Source organism: Saccostrea cucullata, unplaced genomic scaffold, assembly GCF_032062105.1.
Source record: "Saccostrea cucullata isolate Sc308-1 unplaced genomic scaffold, CSIRO_AGI_Scuc_v1 ctg7407, whole genome shotgun sequence".
NCBI lineage: Eukaryota > Metazoa > Mollusca > Bivalvia > Ostreida > Ostreidae > Saccostrea > Saccostrea cuccullata.
In genome coordinates, this window is record NW_026927591.1 from 1,759 (window position 1) to 24,981 (window position 23,223).

General features: G+C 34.5%; 1 protein-coding gene across 1 annotated transcript; it reads left to right on the forward strand.

Annotated features, from left to right (window-relative positions):
- The first annotated feature begins 3,886 nt into the window (after positions 1-3,886).
- Positions 3,887-7,735, forward strand: LOC134274884 (fibroleukin-like). Its single transcript, XM_062757127.1, has 5 exons — positions 3,887-3,893; positions 4,179-4,309; positions 4,464-4,560; positions 6,956-7,123; positions 7,479-7,735. The coding sequence occupies exons 1-5, from the start codon at positions 3,887-3,889 to the stop codon at positions 7,733-7,735; spliced, it is 660 nt and encodes a 219-aa protein (XP_062613111.1).
- The last annotated feature ends 15,488 nt before the right edge of the window (positions 7,736-23,223 follow it).

Below are 23,223 nucleotides of genomic sequence, written 5' to 3' on the forward strand. Positions count from 1 at the left end.
GTGAAAGTCATGGTCCTAGGGTCAGGGGCAGTAGTGCTAGGGCGGGGCTATAACGAGTATATAGTTAAAATGAATTATTTCTTTGAAAATCCTCTTCTCTGATCCTGGGTCTTAAATAAACTAAGTACATAGTTATGATGAGCAAGATTGCGTCTACTGAAATTGTGAATTTTATGGCCCCAGGGTCAATGATTCTAGTGCTAGGGCGGGGCTAAAACGAGTATATAGTTAAATACATTGTTTCTTAGAAATTTTCTTCTCTGCTCCTAGGTATTAAATAAACTAACTAAGTGCTAGTTATGATGAGCAAGAGTGCCTCTTAGTCTAAAAAAATTGTGAATTTTATGGCCCCAGGGTCAGGGTTTCTGGTGTTAGGGCGGGCCTCTATTGATTATAAAGTGAAAATACATGAATTCTTTGAAAAATTTCTTCTCTGCTCCTAGGTATTGAATAGCTAACTAAATACATTGTTAGGACGAGCAAGAATGCCGCTTCCCAAATTGTGATTTTTATGGCCCCAGGGTCAGGGGTTCTAGTGTTATAGCGGGGCTTTATTGATTATATAGTGAAAATACATTAAATCTTTAAAAAATTTCATCTCTGCTCCTGGGTATTAAGCAGATGAACTACCTATATAGTTATTATGATCAAGGGCCCTAATTTTCAAGAATTGTGAATTGTGTCAAGGCCCCAGAGTCAGGGGTACCAAAGACGGGGGGGGGGGGCTGTTCTTATATATTTAAAATTTGAAAATGAATGAATTGTTTGAAATTTGCTCCTTGTTATTAATCAAATATTAAAAGCAAGAGTGCCTTTTCAAAAACTGTGCAATGTGTGGACCAGAGGCACTTCTCTCTGTAATAATTTTTTACCTAACGTATAATAATAACACAAGGTATCTAACTCCCCCTCCCTTAGAGTCGCGCTCATTTACACTTTCAGAGTAAATGCACGGGTAAACTGTTTATACCTTTGTCTTCTACGATAATTAATTTGCACAACCATATCTGGCATGCTTGTCTTTATTTTCTTTAAACTAATTAGTCTCAAACCTCTGCACTTTTTTGTGCGCAATAAATATACAGTTTTTTTTTTCAATGGGTGGCACTGTAGCTCTCCGGTCTATCAATATATCGTTTTTCGGAGAGCTACAGTTCTGCAGCTAATTATTTCGTTGAGTTTTATGGCCGATACAATGACCTTGTCAGCAAATACAATGAAACATGGAGATTACGAACAGTATTCAAGATCAAAAGTCAACAAACTCAAATTTAAGACAATAATTTATCATTGAGTAAAATGCTGACTGGCGTTTTTTAGCTCTACTGATCAGAGACCAGAAGAGCTTATTCGATAGTAATGTGTCCGTTCGTCTGCCTGTAAACAATTTTTCAAAATGCTACTCCTCCTACAGTTTTGGTCCAATTTCAATATAACTTGGCACACAAGTAGACTACACTAAGATACATAATTCCTGTGTATCGGTTTTTGATTTCGATGAACGGTGTTGCCATGGTTACTAGAAATATAAATTTCTGTGAAATTTTTTCATAATGCTACTCCTCCTACAGTTCTGGTCCGATTAATATAACTTGGAACACAAGTAGACTGTACTAAGAACATAATTCTGTGCATCGGTTTTTATTTTGATGAGTGGCAAGGATAGGATTATTTTTCTGTTCATTGCTGTTTTAAATTTTCAAGTCCCACCTGCTACTTCGTCTTCCTTTGTTTTAAGTATAAACCAGTAGAGTTACAGTCTCGACAGAGACTTCTGGTTATACTAATTGATAGTCTATTGTTTATACACTGAATTGACGGCGGATTTTTATACCCCCCGCAAACGAAGTTTGGGGGAGTATATAGGAATCACCTTGTCCGTCTGTCTGTGTGTCCGTCCGTCCGTCTGTCTGTGCAAACGTGTCCGGTCCATATCTTTCTTACAGAGGGACATTAGAATCTACTACTCCATACTAAGATTGCTCATGACCTAAGGATGTGTCATGACCTTGACCCAAGGTCATTTGGGGAAGTTCCAGGTCACTGAAAGAAAAAATTTATAATTCGTGTCCGGTCTATATCTTTCTTATGGATAAACTTGGTAGGTTCTCATTTCACACAAAGATTGCCCATGACCCAAGGGTGTGTCATGACCTTAACCCAAGGTCATTGGGAAAGTTTAAGGTCACTGGAAGAAAATTTTCATAAATCATGTTTAATACATATCTTTTATATATAAACTTGGAAGGTTCTCATTTCACACAAAGACTGCCCATGACCCAAGGATGTGTCATGACCTTGACCCAAGGTCATTTGGGGAAGTTCAAGGTCACTGGAAGAAAAATATCATAATTCGTGTCCGGTCCATATCTTTCTTAGGAATAAACTTGGTAGGTTCTCATTTCACACAAAGATTGCCAATGACCCAAGGGTGTGTCGTGACCTTGACCCAAGGTCATTTGGAGAAGTTTAAGGTCACTGGTAGAAAAATTTCATAATTCGTGTCCGGTCCATATCTTTCTTATGGATAAACTTGGTAGGTTCTCATTTCACACAAAGATTGCCCATGACCTAAGGGTGTGTCATGACCTTGACCCAAGGTCATTTGGGGAAGTTCAAGGTCACAGGAAGAAAAATTTCATAATTCAAGTCCGGTCCATATCTTTCTTATGGATAAACTTGGTAGGTTCTCATTTCACTGAAAGATTGCCCATGACCCAAGGGTGTTTCATGACCTTGACTCAAGGTTATTTGGGGAAGTTCAAGGTCACTTAAATAAAAATTTCATAATTCGTGTTTCAAACATATCTTTATTATGGAAAAACTTACTTCTGAAAAACCCAGCGGGGGGGTATTTTGTCCCGTTTGGACAGTTCTAGTTTATGACAAGGAGTATACGGCGTTTCCGGTCCATATCTTTCTTATGGATAAACTTGGTAGGTTCTAATTTCACAAAAAGATTCCTCCTGACCTAAGGGTGTGTCTTGACCTTGACCCAAGGTCATTTGGGGAAATTCAAGGTCACTGAAAGACAAATTTCATAATTTGTTTGCGGTCCATATCTTTCTTATGAATAAACTTACTAGGTTCTCATTTCATACAAAGATTCCTCCTGACCTAAGGATGTGTCATGACCTTGGTTCAAGGTCACTTGGTTAAGTTCAAGGTCACTGGAAGAAAAATTTCATAATTAGTGTTTGAGAATGTGTCATAACCTTAGATCAAGGTCATTTGGGGAAGTTCAAGGTCACTGGAAGAAAAAATTTATAATTTGTGGCCTGTCCATATATTTCTTTATAATGGAAAAACTTGAATCTACTACTTCACACAAACATTGCATATGACTTTGAACGAAGGTCATTTATGTTAGTTCAAGGTCACTGAAAGAAAAAGTTCATAATTTGTGTCTGGTCCGTATATTTAGTCTAATTTTTTATTAGGCTGTGCCTTCGTTTCATTTATAGAAATATAATGAGCAATGACATTTGCACTAAAATGTTTTAGCATTTCTCTTTTCTCTTAGATCGATAAAATATATATGATTTAGCACTTCTGAAAAACTCAGCGAGGAGTATTTTGTCCCGTTTGGATAGTTCTAGTTTTGTATTGTTTCATACATTTTTAATGTTGACAACTATTCTTGATCTCAATATGCTTCATTTTAAAAATGAAGAGGAAAAAGATTGGGTTTTTATGGTCTTTCTTTTTTTTTTTTTCAAATTTGCATATATATATTTCTAAAATCAATATCACTAGATGGTGCTGATTGCAAGGTTCTCCGTAAAAATGGTACATGTAACATTAATTCTGGTGTATACCAGATTTACTTTGGTACCGACTCCGATTCAGTCCCAGTGTTCTGTGACATGAAAACAAGGGGAAGCAGATGGACGGTATATAGTGTTTACTCTACTGGTCGAAGATCATGATATGGATGTTTGAACGGTGGTCCGATGATTGATATAGATTTTCGAACTAATTATTGATATAGAATATATTAACTTAATCCGTATCGCAAAGAACTAGAACGTTATATTTACTACAATGTAACTTTAATATAATCATGATTAATTTGGAACTTAGAAATGACTTGTGTTTGTTATCTATATACGCTTACAAATCCATTTTAGAAACAACCTTTATCAAATGCATTTTCACATTATTCGTTTTTGTTTCAGCTAAAGACTGTAAGGGCCTTCGTGAAAATGGCCATACATATTCCGGTGTATACGAGATTTATCCCTTTGGTACAGACCCCCGCCCTGTCAGAGTATACTGTGATATGATCACGATGGGAGGAGGCTGGACGGTATTTATTCCTTTATTTATTAAAAAATGACGCATTACATTAGAGTACAGATTTATATATTTTGTTCTTGTTTTGTCCGTGATAGACACACACACAAACATGTAAAAAGTATTGCTGAAAAAAATTATTATTAGATTAATGTATTTTTTGAAAGGTAATCCAAAAACGTGTTACTGGATCCGTGAGTTTTGATAGAACATGGGACGATTATAAAAATGGATTTGGTGAAGCGGGACAAGATTTCTGGATCGGTAATTATTAATTAAATTCAAAAAATTTAATTAATTTAATGTATTTCAATTCTTAACGGGAGACCAGAGATAACGTCAAAATAGAATTCTGAAGAATAGTTTGACAATACAAAAATAAAACGCCGGTAGCATGACAATACGAGGGGTGATCAAAAAGTTCGCAAACTAATTGAATAACTTCCATAAACCAAATAATATTTGGTTTCAGTGTTGATAATATTTTAAATTAGTCCTCTCCGATTTTAATGCACATCTGCCACCGTTCTGCTCATGCGCGAATCACGTGATATAGGCGATCACGTGACCCCCTCTTTAGCGTTCTGTCACAAAAGCTGAAAGATTTTTCTGAGTTTTATATTTCTTTCCATGTAAGTTAATTTTTATAACAAGAACAGTTCATTTGTCAGAAATAGTCAAATCTCGACAACAGAATGAGTGGATAAGAATTTCCTTTCCAAAAATAAGCATGACGATCATCAAAACCCAAATTTTCTGTCTTGGGAGAGAGGTTTATTCAAGGTGGATAAAGAATGGGTGCCTCCTTTTTATCATATCTAATATGTTTAAAATCTAAAGCAAACGATGTTTTAGGTATTTAATAACTATATTATTGTTGAAATATTCAACTATTTTTCAAAGTCTAAATTGGAGGTCTTTGATAGCAAATTGCTTCATCAAATACACATCTCTTTTCAAATTTGCTCTCATTGGGCAACAAAACCAGTATCACAGACCTGCCTACCCTTTTCATTGCAAGGGTGTAATTTCAGTACATTTTTTGGAGGAATTTCAGTTGCAGAAGCGTAATCAATCAATTTTTCTTATTTCGTTGTTCTTACTACTATAATTCTCAAAACAACCAAAATTGAACATTACTAAACAAAGCTGGCATAAAATTTTCTTTTTCAGATCAATTAATAAAATATCAGTTTCCTATGTCAAACGCAATTCAAGCGTACATCCTTAATGAAGCATTTGGTTGATTTGTATCAAATCACTTAATTGAAGGCTTGCGTTTGCATGGTTACACAAATCGTATATTAATATTATTATAACATTATATTTTATCTTTTTAACACTCACATTTCTCTTTCTTGTTTTAAGCAATGTTAAAATAAACTAAATTGAGCAGAGAAATGACTGTACCTATTTCAATATCATTTTATATTAACGTACAGTGTAAGTAGTTCTTTCTCGTCTTTCAAATCTTCGCCATACCAGTTTACATGTAACTACGAGGTATAATACGTACGTTATTGAACCAGTCCTCTTTTAATTACTTTCATTAGAACTTCTCAATCCATTTCAGCAGGTCGTACTTTAACTCTAGATTTGGTCGTTCATAAAGGATTTTAAACCAAAATTCAAAAGCGTACACTTAAATACAAGTGGCGTAAAAGCGTAAATATGTGGTAAAAAGCGGAAAAATTACGCCAAAAGCGGAAGGGTAGGCAGGTCTGGTATCATTTATAACCATCTGTCTTCCTTCACTAAAACGACCAATGGAATCTTGATGTATCGACTGAATTTATAGGAAGTCATTTATCTTTAGAAACTGTGTACAAATTATTATACGCTACTTCAAAGGGATTTCTAAGATATATAATAAATTCTACAGTCGTTTGTTGAACGAGTACGAGTGAGACAACCATTTTTCGTGACAAGTGACCTACATAGTGACGTCATTTTCACATCGTAACGTCACAATCAAGGAGCAAAACTTTATTCAGCATATGCTATTTATAGAGCCCGTGAATGGCTATGTGTGTACCAATTTTTATTCTAATCTGAAATGTGGTTTTGTAGATAAAGAGATAGATCGCGAACTTTTTTATCACCCCTCGTACACTTATAATTTTACTTTTCCTTAATCCATCATTTACTACTAATGGTATTATCAGTTACACAATCAGTTAGTGACCTAATACAGAGTCATACAGGGTGTGAAATGGAAACCCGTATTGGGCGAGGCGAAGCCAAGTCCCAATACGGATTTCCATTTCACAACCTGTATGACCCCGTATTGAGTCACTAACTGACTGTGTTACGAATTTATCCCGCTGAAGGCCTTCTTAAATATTAAAAAAGAAATCTTGGTGCATATCATGAAAATATCAACTTTTATTTCAATAACATTCAACGTAAAATATCGCAACAAGAAACTTAAGTAATCAAACTACCTACGTAAACCGTTTCTTAGCCGCCATTTTTATTTACAATAACAACGCTTCGAACGGAATCGCGTGCCCGATTTCATTTTATTCCTTGACGGCGACGTAATGCGGAAAATTTCATGGCGTCATGTGATTAGCTTCATCCACTTAGTAATCTACAAATTCGTCTGCAGCGGGATAATGCCGTTTACACATTATTAATTATAATTTTTGTTACTCAGGAAATGAAGTGATCCACCAGTTAACAAAGGAAAAGACCTCAAGTCTCTACATTTCCATCACTCTGGTTAACGGTAGCAAACTATACGAGTTGTACGATCAGTTCTCAGTTTTAAATGAAGCAGATAACTATCAACTCTTTCTGGCGGGGAATGCCTCCGGAACCCTAGGTACTTTAATAGAAATTATTCTCACTTCATTATCGAGAGAGATGTGTAGAATTACTATTATACTATTTTAAACTTAGAAATGAAAGAAAACGTGAATATGTCTTTATAAAATAGCTTAGTAAGGCCATTTAAAAACCGTTTTGTTACCCTCTCACTTTCGACTGGTTTAAAATGGCTCGACTCAAATATTTAGTAACCTCGAGGAAGCATTTTTTTTCAATGCAAATGTCAATGAAAATAATATTTTCTGAGAAAAAAACATCCTCATCTACCTATCGACCAAATACTTTCAGATGAAGTCGGAAGAGATGTAAAACAAACATTATTGTAAAGTTGGCTTTATATAAATCTCCAGGTGACAGTATTTTACACACTGGCTCATATTACGGGAATCTGTCTGGAATGGAATTCTCGACGTTTGACAGAGATAACGATCAGTGGACTAGAGGAAACTGTGCTTCTGTCTTAAAAGGAGGCTGGTGGTTCAACTGGTGTTGTTTTGCCTTCCTGAACGGTCCTTGGATTCCAGATTCTTGGTTTTGGCCTTGGTATCCCACAGTTGCAAACGGGACATCCGTCTGCGAAACACAAATGATGATCAGACGTCATTAGGTGACATGTGATAAAACATTCAAAATTTTCTTCTTAATTTCATGTCACTGTGGCTTATAACCTGATACGAATGTTATATTACTTCCCATGCAGTAAAATGGCGTCTGGTCTGCAAGAGAGCCTTTTCAATTCAAACAAGTAAAATTCTTTCTAATGTATGTATATTTGGCGTTCAGTGGTTTTTATACACTCTCTGAGTAAGAGAAGTTAAAAATGTCTTTATTTAATTTTCTTACATTGACAGCTGCTGATTTAATGGGACTTCATAGAGGCTCTCGGATCTATTCCCATTAAATAGACCTTTAATTTATAGCCTCTTCATCTGTACCGAGAAACCCTTTTCCTCTAATTAAATCTTTTCGATGGTTTATTTTTTTCTTGAATGAAATTAACTATCCATACTTATATACATGTAACTGTTCTCAATAAAATTGAATTCATATTTTTTTTTTTTTTTTTGAAATTCTGCTATATGGACCTATCTGAACAACTGGTTAAAAGAAGAACACTATATTTTGAAGAATATTGTCTAACAACTCCCTAAAAATAAAAAGATACAAACTACCGGTATGTAATACTAGATGCTGTCATGAGACAGTAATACCCGCACTAAGGTGTTTGCCTCTAAATGCACACTTCTTCATATTGGGCTTTACCAAGGAAAAAGCAGAGGCGGATCCAGCAATTTTTGAAAGGGGGGGTTCCAGGGTTATGCCCCTCTAACCCCCCCCCCTACATATTCTCAAGCAAAGATTCACAGACTTGTATGGAAAGATCTAAGGTTGTGGTAAATACTATCTATGTTTTATGTCCTTTAAAAAAAGCGTACCCCCATTCCGAACAAAACAAAGCAAAAAAAAAAAAAAAAAAAAAAAAAAAATCAAAAATTACGGAAGCCTTAAAATTGAATGGATTCGTTTCACTGTTGAAGATTATAAAGAATTTTCTTTAAGAATTTGAAAAACCTTTTTGGGGTGGGGTGCGGGTGGGCTTTAAAACAAAGAGTTACATGTTTAAGTTCGTTCAATTGATCAAGATATGATAAAAACGGTACATATTTAGCAAACACAGCCAAAGATCGCGGGAATCTAATATCAAATTAAACCTCGCAACCATTCTGTCATAAAAAATATAATAGAGAAGGTGATTGGAGGAAACTAAATGTGTGAGAATCTATCTATTCAATAAATAAGACTTATAAATATATAATCTAAGAAAACTTTTTATCCTCCCTCTCTCTCTCTCTCTCCACTTGGCAAAAAATAAAGGGGGTTCCAACCCCCGGACCCCCCCCCCCTCTGGATCCGCCAATGAAAAGTCAATATAATTCAATAATTTACATAATACATGTATTCATCAAATTGAGCATAATATGCTCAGGTGACCATGTAGCTGCTGATCTGGTTTTATATATTTGTCTTTGATCATAACGCTACAGATCCCCATATGCAAAAAAGGTGCAATTTACGCGCAATATTTTTTGAGCACTTTGGGCAGAATTTCTCCACTTTCTAGCATTAGGCAATCAACTACCTTTCACTCCCTAATTTTAGACACATTCTCTGGCCAATATGTATATTTTGTCCACCTCCCAGTCATTTATAGTAATCTCTACAGGCAATAAACTCGCTTGATGTGAATTTTCAGCAATCTAACAAATAATTTTAATAAAGCGAGTTTATCTCGAGTAGAGACGACAATAAAGGGTTGGGAGATGGATAAAATATACAGATTGATTAAATAATGTGCCTAGAAATAGGGAGTGAAAGGTAGTAAATTGACCGATGCTGGAAAGTGGAGAAATTCTCCCCAGAAGTGCGCAAAAAATATTGCGCCGTAAATTGCACCTTTTTTGCATTACAGGATCTGCAGTCAAAGACTAATATATAATACCATAACGCTACAGATCTGCGGCTAGTGACCATGTGACCCATGGGCCTCCATTTTATAGGTATTTCATATTCTTAATTCATTACCAGTCGGAAATTAAACTACAGAATTAGATTAATGATGTAAATTAGGTTTGATAAAGGGGGGGGGGGGAGGATTTTTGGCACATAATTGGAACTTTTTAAATCTATTTTCTCATATAGATTAACAACAAATAATATTATCAAAATTGGTGTAAAGCGTTTTTGATGAATTTTTCAATATGTGCAAAGTTTATTTATATTTGATTAGGCAGAAACTTCTTGAAAGCTGCCATATACACAATCAATTTAATAGTCAACCCCCACCCGTCTCCCATCAACACACACACACAAACACACCTTATTTGTCTGTTTTTGCAAATAGGCCTAGATTGCAAAGCTAAAATAAAACATCTTTTGTAAATGATAATTTTCAATTTGTTCTTGCACTAAACATGTATCTGAACACCTGCATCACATTGGGCTTGCGTCACGTACCCAACTTAAGTACTAGTTTTACCATTGGCATTATCATTTTAGATTTCACTGCACGTGCAGTAGGATACTAGTGTGCATATTTGCATATATGTCGGTAGGAATTATTTCATTTTGTGTTTTAACTGGATTATATTTCATGAAGATGACAGGGCCTAAATAATAACAATCGGTAAGTACAAGTTTTGGTATAGATTTGGGTAAAATAGTCTGAAATGCAAACGGTTAGGTTAAAGTTTAAAGGATCAAAGGTCATCCGATGCTACAATAGACGAATTTCACATTCTGAAGAGTTATCCCCCGTTATCAACGTTACATTCAGTTACAAGATCCAGAATTTTTTTTTTCTTGGAGGGACGGGGGGGGGGGGGAGGGGGTAGGGGGGGGGGTTCCAGACCAGAATTTCCTGAGAAGCAAGAAAAAAAAAGAAGTTATGGTTTGGTCTGTTTTCTAGGGTGGAGGGACACTTAGGGCATCCAAAGTCATTTTTTATTTCCTCCAGTACATATTATATAGTCCTGCAAATTCCGGGGGAAAGGGAGGGGGGGGGGGTGTTGAGGGGGCGATCTCCCAATCCATTTCCCTGTCCCTGTAATGACAAATGATCATGTGACTCCTAAATAGTAGGAAACTTTTTCCATTTGACTATAGATAATATTGTGTTATTATGTTATGTAAATTTAATGGTATAAAGGTTATGAACCCCTAGAGGTCATCCCCACCCTCCTAATGAGCTGGAAATGTTCACAATATGACTGCAGTAAATTAAATAAAAGCGCATCAATGATAAGATTACTTGACATTTTATTCATGAATTTGTGTCAACATATCTTCCTAGAATTAGGAATGAGAATCATTCAGAGATGGACCACATTAAACTATTTGTATAAACATTTTTTTTTTTGCATACATGAACAAACAGGGGTCTGGGAAGGGGTGAGGGGAAGGATCGAGTTAATATTTCTTTACGTCTTAATGGTTGAAAACTCCTAAAATGAATGTTGACCTCAAATCTAACTTGTCCTCATTATTTTTCAAATGGTGGTGTCTCCATATGAGTGAAAAATTCCTGAGAGGGATGTTTAACAACAAACAAAATGACATAAGAACACAATATTAATTTGCGTTAAGAAATATGCAGGGGATTTTTTCCATCATAAATCTTCTTCTCAAGAACAGCAAGGGCATATTCTTGTCCCCCATTTTGGGGAAAGGGAGGGGACACTAAATCTCATTTGTCTGTCAGTCTGTCCATCTTATTGACAACTAGTATGTGCATCTGTCACAATAAATTTAACCTTGGTCATAACTTTTGAATGATAAGAGATAGTGCTTTCATATTTCACATGCACATTACCACAAAACTTTCTAAATATACTATGATTTTTTAACCCAAGTGAGACGTTGACCTTAAAGTTTTACCTACTTTCCAAAAAATAACATTATAAATTGATCATTTTGAAAGAGAAAAGAAAGGGCATTCAAATTATACCTGTTTATTACATGTGAAAAGACTTTTCTAAATATATCATGACTTTTGACTCTGTGACCTTGACCTAGAAGTTTAACCTACTTTTCAAAAATATTATATTGTATATATAACTTTTGATTCAAAAGAGATAGGACTTTCATATTTGACATGTACATTACCTGCAACAAAATGTTTCAGAGCATGCTATGATTTTTCCCCTTTGACCCAATTTTCAAAAATTGATATATATGATAGGGGTGCATATTTGACACACAATCTGCCATAAATTATGGTATCTCATTCACTAAAACACAGAAAGCAGAGGACCACAATTCTTTGAATTTGCTTGTATAATCTTGATAGATGGAAACATGCTCATATAATGTAGATTCAAGTTTTTTATGCCACACCATGATTAGGAATACATGTATAGTTTTTGTCATGTCCGTCCTCCACCCTTCCATCTGTCTTTCCATCGGGCTCAAAGAAACTTTCTAGATATTTTTATCAAAGTTCATATGTTGATGCATACTGAAGTAAATATCCAACTGCAGCAATATTTTTTGACTTTGACTTTTCCTTTGATCTTCACATAACTTTTCTTTAAATTAGTGTTTAGCTTTATTTTAAAGAAACCATTCAAGTTGTGTAATGAAACTTCACATGATGATACATACTGATGTAAGCTTTACGATGCTTCACTCTTTTTTACCTTGACCTTTCCTGTGACCTTGACCTCACTTTTCTAAAATTAATGTCTAGACCAGTTTTGAATAAACTATTCAAGATATATTTATCAAACGTCATATGCTGATACATACTGCTAAGAGCTATTAATACGTCAACATATTTTGACCTTGAATTTTCCTTTGACCTTGACCTCACTTTTTAAAATATCATTTTTCGACACCATTACTCCCCCCGGGGCAAAATCAACATTCTAAAACCTTACTGCACATCTACATGACACCACCAACCATCTCCCAAAAGATGATTAGGCTACTTTGTAAAATGTAAGAGGAGTTCAGGGAAGACGGGGCTTTTTGCATAAAAAACGTCATTTTTCGACCCCCATTTGACCCCCCGGGGCAAAATCAAAATTCCGAAACCTTACTGCACATCTACAGCACACCACCAACCATCTCCCAAAAGATGATTAGGCTACTGTGTAAAATGTAAGAGGAGTTCAGGGAAGACGGGGCTTTTTGCATAAAAAACGTCATTTTTCGACCCCCATTTGACCCCCCGGGGCAAAATCAAAATTCCGAAACCTTACTGCACATCTACAGGACCTCACCAACCATCTCCCAAAAGATGATTAGGCTACTGTGTAAAATGTAAGAGGAGTTCAGGGAAGACGGGGCTTTTTGCATAAAAAACGTCCTTATTCGTCCTCCATTTGACCTCCTGGGGCAAAATCAAAATTCCGAAACCTTACTGCACATCTACATGACACCACCAACCATCTCCCAAAAGATGATTAGGCTACTGTGTAAAATGTAAGAGGAGTTCAGGGAAGACAGGGCTTTTTGCATAAAAAACATCATTTTTCGACCCCCATTTGACCCCCCGGGGCAAAATCAAAATTCCGAAACCTTATTGCACATCTACAGGACACCACCAACCATCTCCCAAAAGATGATTAGGCTACTGTGTAAAATGTAAGAGGAGTTCAGGGAAGACGGGGCTTTTTGCATAAAAAACGTCATTTTTAGCTCTACTGGTCAGAGACCAGAGGAGCTTATGCGATAGAAATGCGTCCGTCGTCCGTCCGTCTGTCTGTCTGTCTGTCTGTCTGTAAACAATCTTTCAAAATGCTACTCCTCCTACAGTTTTGGTCTGATTTCAATATAACTTGGCACACAAGTAGACTACACTAAGATACATAATTCTGTATATCGGTTTTTGATTTCGATTTACGGTATTGCCGTGGTTACTGAAAATAGAAATTTCTGTGAAATTCTTTCAAAATGCTACTTCTCTTACAGTTTTGGTCTGATTTCAATATAACTTGGCACATAAGTAGACTACACTAAGATACATAATTCTGTAGATCGGTTTTTTATTTCGATGAACGGTGTTGCCGTGGTTACTCGAAATAGAAATTTCTGTGAAATTCTTTCAAAATACTACTCCTTCTACATTTTTGGTCTGATTTCAATATAACTTGGCACACAAGTAGACTGCACTAAGATACATAATTCTGTGTATCAGTTTTTGATTTCGATTAACGGTATTGCCGTTGTTACCAAAAATAGAAATTTCTATGAAATTCTTTCAAAATGCTACTTCTCCTACAGTTTTGGTCTGATTTCAATATAACTTGGCATACAAGTAGACTACACTAAGATACATAATTCTATTTATCAGTTTTTGATTTCGATGAACGGTGTTGCCTTGTTACTAAAAATAGAAATTTCTGTGAAATTCTTTCAAAATGCCACTCCTCCAACATTTTTGGTCTGATTTCAATATAACTTGGCACACAAGTAGACTACACTAAGATACGTTATTCTTTTTATTGGTTTTTGATTTCGATGAACGGTGTTGCCATGGTAACTAAAATTAGAAATTTCTGTTAAAAAATCTCAAAATGCTACTCCTCCTGCTGATTATAATATAATGTGGCATGCAAGTAGACTATACTAAGAACATAAAGAGACTTAATCAAGGATCATTATTCTTTTTATTGCTGTGGTAAAGTTTCAATTCCCAACTTCTTAAGAACTTTTCTCTTCCTTTGCTATAAGTACAAACCAGTAGAGCTTCAGTCTCGACAGAGACTTCTGGTTCGACCCCCATTTGACTCCCCGGGGCAAAATCAACATTCCGAAACCTTACTGCACATCTACATGACACCACCAACCATCTCCCAAAAGATGATTAGGCTACTGTGTAAAATGTAAGAGGAGTTCAGGGAAGACGGGGCTTTTTGCATAAAAAACGTCATTTTTCGACCCCCATTTGACCCCCCGGGCAAAATAAAAATTCCGAAACCTTATTGCACATCTACATGACACCACCAACCATCTCCCAAAAGATGATTAGGCTACTGTGTAAAATGTAAGAGGAGTTCAGGGAAGACGGGGCTTTTTGTATAAAAAACATCATTTTTCGACCCCCATTTGACCCCCCGGGGCAAAATCAAAATTCCGAAACCTTACTGCACAACTGCATGACACCACCAACCATCTCCCAAAAGATGATTAGGCTACTGTGTAAAATGTAAGAGGAGTTCAGGGAAGACGGGGCTTTTTGCATAAAAAACATCATTTTTCGACCCCCATTTGACCCCCCGGGGCAAAATCAAAATTCCGAAACCTTACTGCACATCTACATGACACCACCAACCATCTCCCAAAAGATGATTAGGCTACTGTGTAAAATGTAAGAGGAGTTCAGGGAAGACGGGGCTTTTTGCATAAAAAACATCATTTTTCGACCCCCATTTGACCCCCCGGGGCAAAATTAAAATTCCGAAACCTTACTGCACATCTACATGACACCACCAACCATCTCCCAAAAGATGATTAGGCTACTGTGTAAAATGTAAGAGGAGTTCAGGGAAGACAGGGCTTTTTGCATAAAAAACGTCATTTTTCGACCCCCATTTGACCCCCTGGGGCAAAATCAAAATTCCGAAACCTTACTGCACATCTACATGACACCACCAACCATCTCCCAAAAGATGATTAGGCTACTGTGTAAAATGTAAGAGGAGTTCAGGGAAGACAGGGCTTTTTGCATAAAAAACGTCATTTTTCGACCCCCATTTGACCCCCTGGGGCAAAATCAAAATTCCGAAACCTTACTGCACATCTACATGACACCACCAACCATCTCCCAAAAGATGATTAGGCTACTGTGTAAAATGTAAGAGGAGTTCAGGGAAGACGGGGCTTTTTGCATAAAAAACGTCATTTTTCGACCCCCATTTGACCCCCCGGGGCAAAATCAAAATTCCGAAACCTTACTGCACATCTACATGACACCACCAACCATCTCCCAAAAGATGATTAGGCTACTGTGTAAAATGTAAGAGGAGTTCAAGGAAGAAAAGTGTGACAGACGGACGGACGGACGGACATGAGTAACAACAATATACCCGAATTTTCTTTAGAAAGTGCGGGTATAAACATGAGTACGAACACAACCAACGAGTTTTATTACATAACTGCGTACATCATATGTTACTATATAGTTTTATTATACCTCTATTGATAATACTCGAATGTGATTGGCTGGTAAGAAAACTTTAAAACACAACAATGACTCCAAATGGTACTGTTTATAGCAATTATGACCTAGGAATCATTGCACGTGGGATATAATGACTCGGTCATTATAATTAATGACCACTAAAAATGACCGCTTAAACAAAAATTCCTTACAGAGTGAAGTTAAAGCATAAAATAATTATTCGAGAATAATCACAAGATGAAACGCATCCTTTAAGCCTGATTTAATGGTGGCTTATAGGTCCTTAATGGTGGCTTAATGGTTGTCTTTAAGTCACCATTAATCACCTTTAAGTAACATTTACACCACCATTAAGTTACCATTAAGCCATTTTAAAGTCCTTGATGGATGCTTAAATGTAGCTTAATGGTGGCTTAAAGGTCCTTAATGGTAGCTTTTAGACCACCATTAAGTCACCATTAAGCTACCATTAAGCCACACTTACAGGTGCTTAATGTCCAAACTCCATTAATCTACCATTAAGCCACCATTACGCAGTCGATTATACTGTTTTTATGGGTGAAAATGTTTTTTTTTAAATGGTTTATTCTCAAAAATCATAAATGTCGAGTTCACACATATCTTGATTTGGTAAAAATAAGGAAAAAGAACGAATTCAAAATTCAAAAAAAAAAAAAATCGCCATAAACAGGGCAAAAACTCATGACCTTCCGATTCTGGGGCCAACGCCTTTTTTTTCCTCTTTTATTGGTGAACATCAAAATAAATAAACTTACAAACATCTCTTACAATTCGTTAAAATCAAGATAAAAATTTTATAATCATGATCAAAAAATAAATAATAAAACATCATCAGTCAGTTTAACTAAAGGATTTCTGTGCAAAAATTTCTTTGAAAACACTTCCTTTTTCTTTTCAAAAATACATAATTGATAATGTTGATATGAGACACAATGCTTTAACATGTACTTACAAAGTCTTATCAAGTCCAGTTTATTTGAAGTTTGTAAAAATATTTGTCGTCTTCTATAAATACAAAATCTACAAATGGATATAAAAAATTCACAAAAAATACATTAACATTCTTTACCTCACACGGAAATGTTCCCATTAATATACTTTCAAAGTTTAGACTATTGTACACACCAATATCAACGTCCTTTAAAAGTGACTCTAAATAATAAATCACGAAATTGTTTTTAAATTCTACTAATTCATCACATGTTACAAACAAATGTAAGATATCTTCATTTTAAGATCTACAAATTGGACATAAATTTGTTTCTGATTTTCCAATTTTTAATAATTTTTTATATGTAAAAATAGCATTGTGATATATTTTAAAATCTAATTCAACTAGATCAGGAAGTTTATGCGATTCCCACAATGAGATCCATCTTTTTGTTAAACAATTATCATTCAACAATCCAAGTTTGTTTTTCCAGTATGTATCTGATACAGGCATTTGAAAGAGTTTTTCAACCAATATTTTATAAAATATGTTGGTAGTGCATGAATTGAACAAAAATGTTTTCTTGCTTAAATGAAACAAGAAACTCAGGATTGCATCTCTCCTGTACTCATTTTTCAAAACATATTCCTTCCAATCCTCTGGTAAAATAGAAAGTAAATTTGTATAATTTTCCTTAATTAACGATACACGTATTTCTGGATTGTCTTCATGTATAATTTCAACAATGTATGACAACGGTAAAAAACCAGGAATAATTTCGTATGTTTTATCTTTCACATGAGTTATACCAGCACTAATAAAATGTTTCCAATATAACACTTTGTTACCATTCATTTTTTTCGGATTACAAAATAAACAGTAATTAAAAATATCATTCTCTCTTTCGGGATTATAAACATACTCTTTTACAGCATACCACGCACTAAAAAATTCTACGTAAAAACTAGGTAAGCTTTTAAAATCTTTTTTGTTAAACTGTAATAAAAATGTTTCCATACCAGAATTTAAAAAATTACCAATCTTTGTCAAAAAATAGTTGAATATATCTTTTCATAAAAATTCTTTTGTGTGACAAAAATATTTGGCTAAAACCTTCAATCTAAATGATAACATTTTTAAATGAATATCACTTATTTTCAATCCACCATGTTTTTCACCAATTACAGTTTTATACGAAACTAAGTGAGCACCAAAATTCAAGACAAAATTAGAACACTCTCTTTGAATAATTTCTCTTGCCCACTGAGGGATTGAAATAACTGTCAAGGTGTACCATAATTTAGACATAAGTAAACAATTGATTACAATAGCTCTTCATTGAATTGATAAACGTCTTTGTCTCCATAAATTGATAATTTGTTTGATTTTTTTCACTCTTATCCCAATTCAAATGTTCACATTCTATTCTATTTTTACAGAAATAAATACCAAGTATTTTCATGACATTTGTTTGAGAAATACTGAGTGATTTTTTTTCATGTTCTAAAATGTCTCCAATTCCTATACACATTATTTCAGATTTCTGATTATTAATTTTGGCCCCGGATGCTTTTCCATACAAATCAAAAAAATTTAAAACTTCAAAAACATATTTTGTCTGATAGAGTCAATGTTGTATTATCTGCATGCTGAAACATAAGTCCTGTCTTATTTGACATTGGAATTGGAATACCCTTTATTAATTCGTTTTGTTTAATAATATACATGTAACTTAATGGTTCAGCTGATAAAACATATAACAAAGCAGATATCGGGCGTCCTTGTCTCACTGAATTCTTGACTGGAAAATATCTAGTCAAAAATCCGTTACATTTAACACTACTATATATGTCAGTATAAAAAATATGTATCCATTTTCTAAAATATGGTCCAAATCCAAATAATTCTAAAACTTCAAACAAATACTCATGACTGACCCTATCAAAGGCCTTTTCCTGATCTATTTTAATTACGTAACCTTCAATATTATCCATATCAACTAAATCAATAACATCTCTAATACTAATCAAAGTGTCAGCAATATCTCTTCCTATAATGCAACAAGTTTGATTTTCAGATATAATGTTTGGTAAAACATATTTTAATCTACTAGACATCACCCTTGCTATTATCTTGTAATCGACATTTAGAAGACTTATTGGTCTCCAATTTTTTAAAAGCTTTTTATCACCCTTTTTCTTGTATAACAATGTTATACATTCATTGAATGTGAAAGATTATCACTTTCTTTAACTTCTTTAAATACCTTAAATAAAATTCCACTCAATTGTGGCAAAAAAGCTTTATAAAATTCTACTGTCAATCCATCAGACCCTGGACTTTTATTGTTTGCCATTTCTTTTACTGCATTGTCAATTTCATTTTTTTCAATTGCTTTATCACACATTTCTATATCATTTTCATTCATTCTTTTACTCATAAATGATAAAAAATGCTACCTGCTTTCCTCATCTGTTTTAACTGATGAATATAATTGTGAATAAAAATTATATTCTAAATCTAAAATAGATTCTATGTCTGATTTTGTAACACCATCATTATCTAATAATTCTTTTACTGAATTTGATTCTTGTCTAGATTTCTCTAAATTCACAAAAAATATTTTGTACATTTGTCCGATTCATTTGCCCATTTTGCTTTTGATCTTAATATTGCTCCTTGGCATTTCTCTAGTTCAAAATCTGACAAGTCTTGTTTTAAAGCTTCATATTTCTCTATGTTAATATTCATACCTTCTGCAATATTTTGTGACATCCGTTGAATACTATTTTGTAATCTGTAATATTCTTTATTTCGTTCCTTTGCTCTACTTTTGCTAAAACTTTGTGAAAATTTTTTAATCTTGTATTTCAAATTATCCCACCATACAAGTATTGAATTCTCAAATAAATGGCAAGATTTCTCTCTTTCAATTATTTCAATTAGGCCAGCATTTTTTTATTTTTAGGTTTACAAACCCACCGTTCAATGTTTTGAATTTTCAGAAAAAAAAATAAAATTGAGAAAAACCGATTTTTTTTCTTTCCGATGTCAAATTTGAGTCGGGATCGAGATTTCAAATTTACGAACTCGTACTTCCGGTTTTAGATGAACATGGCGGGTAATGAAAGTAGATTTGCGAAGTCCATAGCAGCACTAAAGCTTTGTTTAATGTTAATATTCATCGATAGGAGTGCCATTCAAAACGTTTCACAAGTTCAGAGGACAAATAAAATGCTGACGACTTTATTGCACGATTACATGCTGGTGAGATAATTATGTATCCGTATTCAAAAGTATCTGTAAATTATTTTCCTCCCACAGGTTTAAACAGGTCCAGTACAATCTCTTGATACATGCCACTTTTTGTTTATTTTCAGCAATAAACATTTTCGTGAAAAACTGTATATAAATAGCTAAATAAAGCTATTTTAAATAGCTTAATAAAGCTATATAGCTATTTAAATTATTTTACACTTAATTAAAAAAATTTCACCCTACTCCCCAATACTCCCTGTCTGTTTTATGAAAAGCATTATTATTTTAAGTCTCAAGTATATTTTAGAACAATTTCTACACATTTACCAAAACATATTAAAAACAAAAATGAAGATATATTGAAAGAGTTTTGAAAAAATGATTTTTTTTTAATATCTGTATTTTGTCCAACATAACAAAATATATACATGTATATCACTGGCCCCAACTGGTAGATGATGCAATAAACAAAGGTTCTATTTTCCCCTTTGTAATCCTTATGCGTCCAGTGGCATGGAGCATGTTAGGAGAGCATGAAAAAAGAAGAAAAATTTATGTACAAAAGTCGATAACTTATCCAAAAAAAATTATTTTATTTTTTTTTTATTTCCTCCTCCTACGGGACTTTTTCATTCTGATGTTCGTAAACCTAAAAATAAAAAAATGCTGGCCTTACTCTTGATCGGTATGTATCATCATTCAACAATTAATTATTGTGTATCCATAAACCAGGTCCACGTTCACTCGTTACATTGTTAAAATATAGCACAACCATTGAGTGATCACTTAATGTAGTCTCAACATAATATATATTTTAAACAAAACCAGAAATACTTTGTGAGACTAAAATATAGTCTATTCTACTCTGAACTACCGATAAATTACTTTCTACAACTAACTTTCTAGAAAATGCTTTTACCCTGCTATTTCTTTTTCTCCATAAATCAACTACATTGTGTCCCCTCATAAGATTATTAAGACCTTTGTAGGACTGATCATAAACATGAGTTGTCTTTCCTGACCTATCTAACTCTGAAAGGGAATTATTGAAATCTCCCAATATCAATAAATTATTAGACTGAGGAATATCTTGTGAAATAGCTTGAAAAAACGCCGCTCTTTCTTTCGTACAATTTGGTGCATAAATATTTATAACATCTATGTTTTTATTATAAACTATGTGTAAATATCTACCATCAAAACCTTTCATAAATTGAACTTTATCTTTTACTTCATTTCTAATTAAGAATGCTACACCTTTTAATGCTGTTTCAAAATTGCTATATAGTAAATTACCATTCCACAAATGTTTATATTTTTCAATAAAATCATCTTTCCAATGCGTTTCTTGTAAACCAATAATGTCATATTTTCTTTTTTCAAATAAAGCAAATACCACTTTCATCTTATTAACATCACACAATCCATTACAGTTCCACGATGTTATAATGACCATTGTAAAGAAAGAGAGAAGGGAGTTTATTGTCATCATTTCTATTTATTTTTCTTTGCCTTAACCTTCTTTTTTACTTTCTTCTTTCTTTTCTTTTTTCCCGTGATTACCACTTCATTTCCGGTGTCTGTGTCTGTCTCTGAAAGTTGTTCCTCTGATAGTTCACTGCCCAACTTTTGATCGCTATTGTTAATCGTTTCCTTTTCTTGTGCGCACTTGTTGAGGCCCTGCGCGGTACACAATTCCTCTTACTCAACACCCTCTGTATTTTCCTCTACTTTCGCCGATGAGTTTTCTGGATCGATGGTTTTACTTACTTCCTGTGAAGGTTCTGTTTCTTTGTCATGAATCAGTCTTATTTCGTTCTTTTCCGACATCTCGGTATCCTTTTCTATATCGTCGGCGTCCACTTCCCTTTCGTGTACCTCATCTGCTTCCATGTTCGATAGGTTTTCTTCGTCCTCGACCTCAGAATTTCCACCACTATTGCCGTAACTGTGATCACTCAAGCGACAATGGCATTTGTAAGTCCATTCACCACACCGATCACACAAACTGGATTTACACACTCGAGCGTAGTGACCTTGTTGTTTACATTTAAAACAGGTGAATTGTGGACATGCTCTAAATAAATGTTCGCTAGCATAACACAGTGAACACACCTTTGTTTGACCGTTGTGTATACATCGGTAATACTCTTTGCCGAACTTCAGTGTATATGGGAAGGAGGACATATTGGGAGGTAGTTTCACCCTTACATACCTGGTCCCATCCGCAATGGTCGTTCCTGGGTAAAATTGTCTACATTCATTAGGTCTTTCCACCTTTCTGTGGAAAGACCTATTGATATTCTTCTGTTTATTAGGTCTTTCTACCTTTCTGTGGAAAGACCTCTTGAAATGCTTCTGTTTTTAGGTCTTTCCACCTTTCTGTGGAAATACCTATTGATATTCTTTTGTTTATTATTAGGTCTTTCCACCTTTCTGTGGAAAGACCTCTTGATATGCTTATGTTTTTTATTTTATTTCTCACCTTATGTTTTGACACCGTAAGACTTATCAAAAAACTTCTTAGTTCATGATACTGGATATTCAAAGTTATTCCGAAAAACGACCCCCTATATTAGAACTTTGACCCTTTACGTAGTTATTGCCCCTTTCACTGTAAAGCTTGTTATCGCTACTCCTCAGAAACCGTAAACAGTAGAGATACAAAACCTTCACCAATGTCGTCAACTAATTTAGGAGACTTTTCAATCTATTCATTGTTAAATATTTCTTTGACCCCTTCAATGAGTTACTGCCCCTCAAAGTTTATAAATTTTATAAAAAAATGAAAAATTTTCAAAACGAGAAGTCGTAGAGACATGGGACCAAGTGCATAAGATTCATTGAACTTTGACCTTCAAATTCATGTTAAAGTCAAAAGTCATTCCAAATATGAGAAATAAATTTCTCTTAATAGCTCTTATGTCCTTAAACATATACGATCTATCTTATGTCTTTAATATGTACTTTTGAAACTCTTTAGAAGATATAAATCTTTGCCCCTAAGATTGACCCTTTTAAAAGTTGTTGCCCCTTGTGCTAAAAACCCTTGTTATCGCTACTCCTCTAAGATCGTAAACCGTAAAGGTATGAAACCTTCACCAATGGCTTTCCCTTATTATGGGGACTCTTCAGTCTATTCATTGCGAAAGCATTCGGTGACCCCTTCAATGAGTTATTGCCCCTTATTTCACCTTTACTC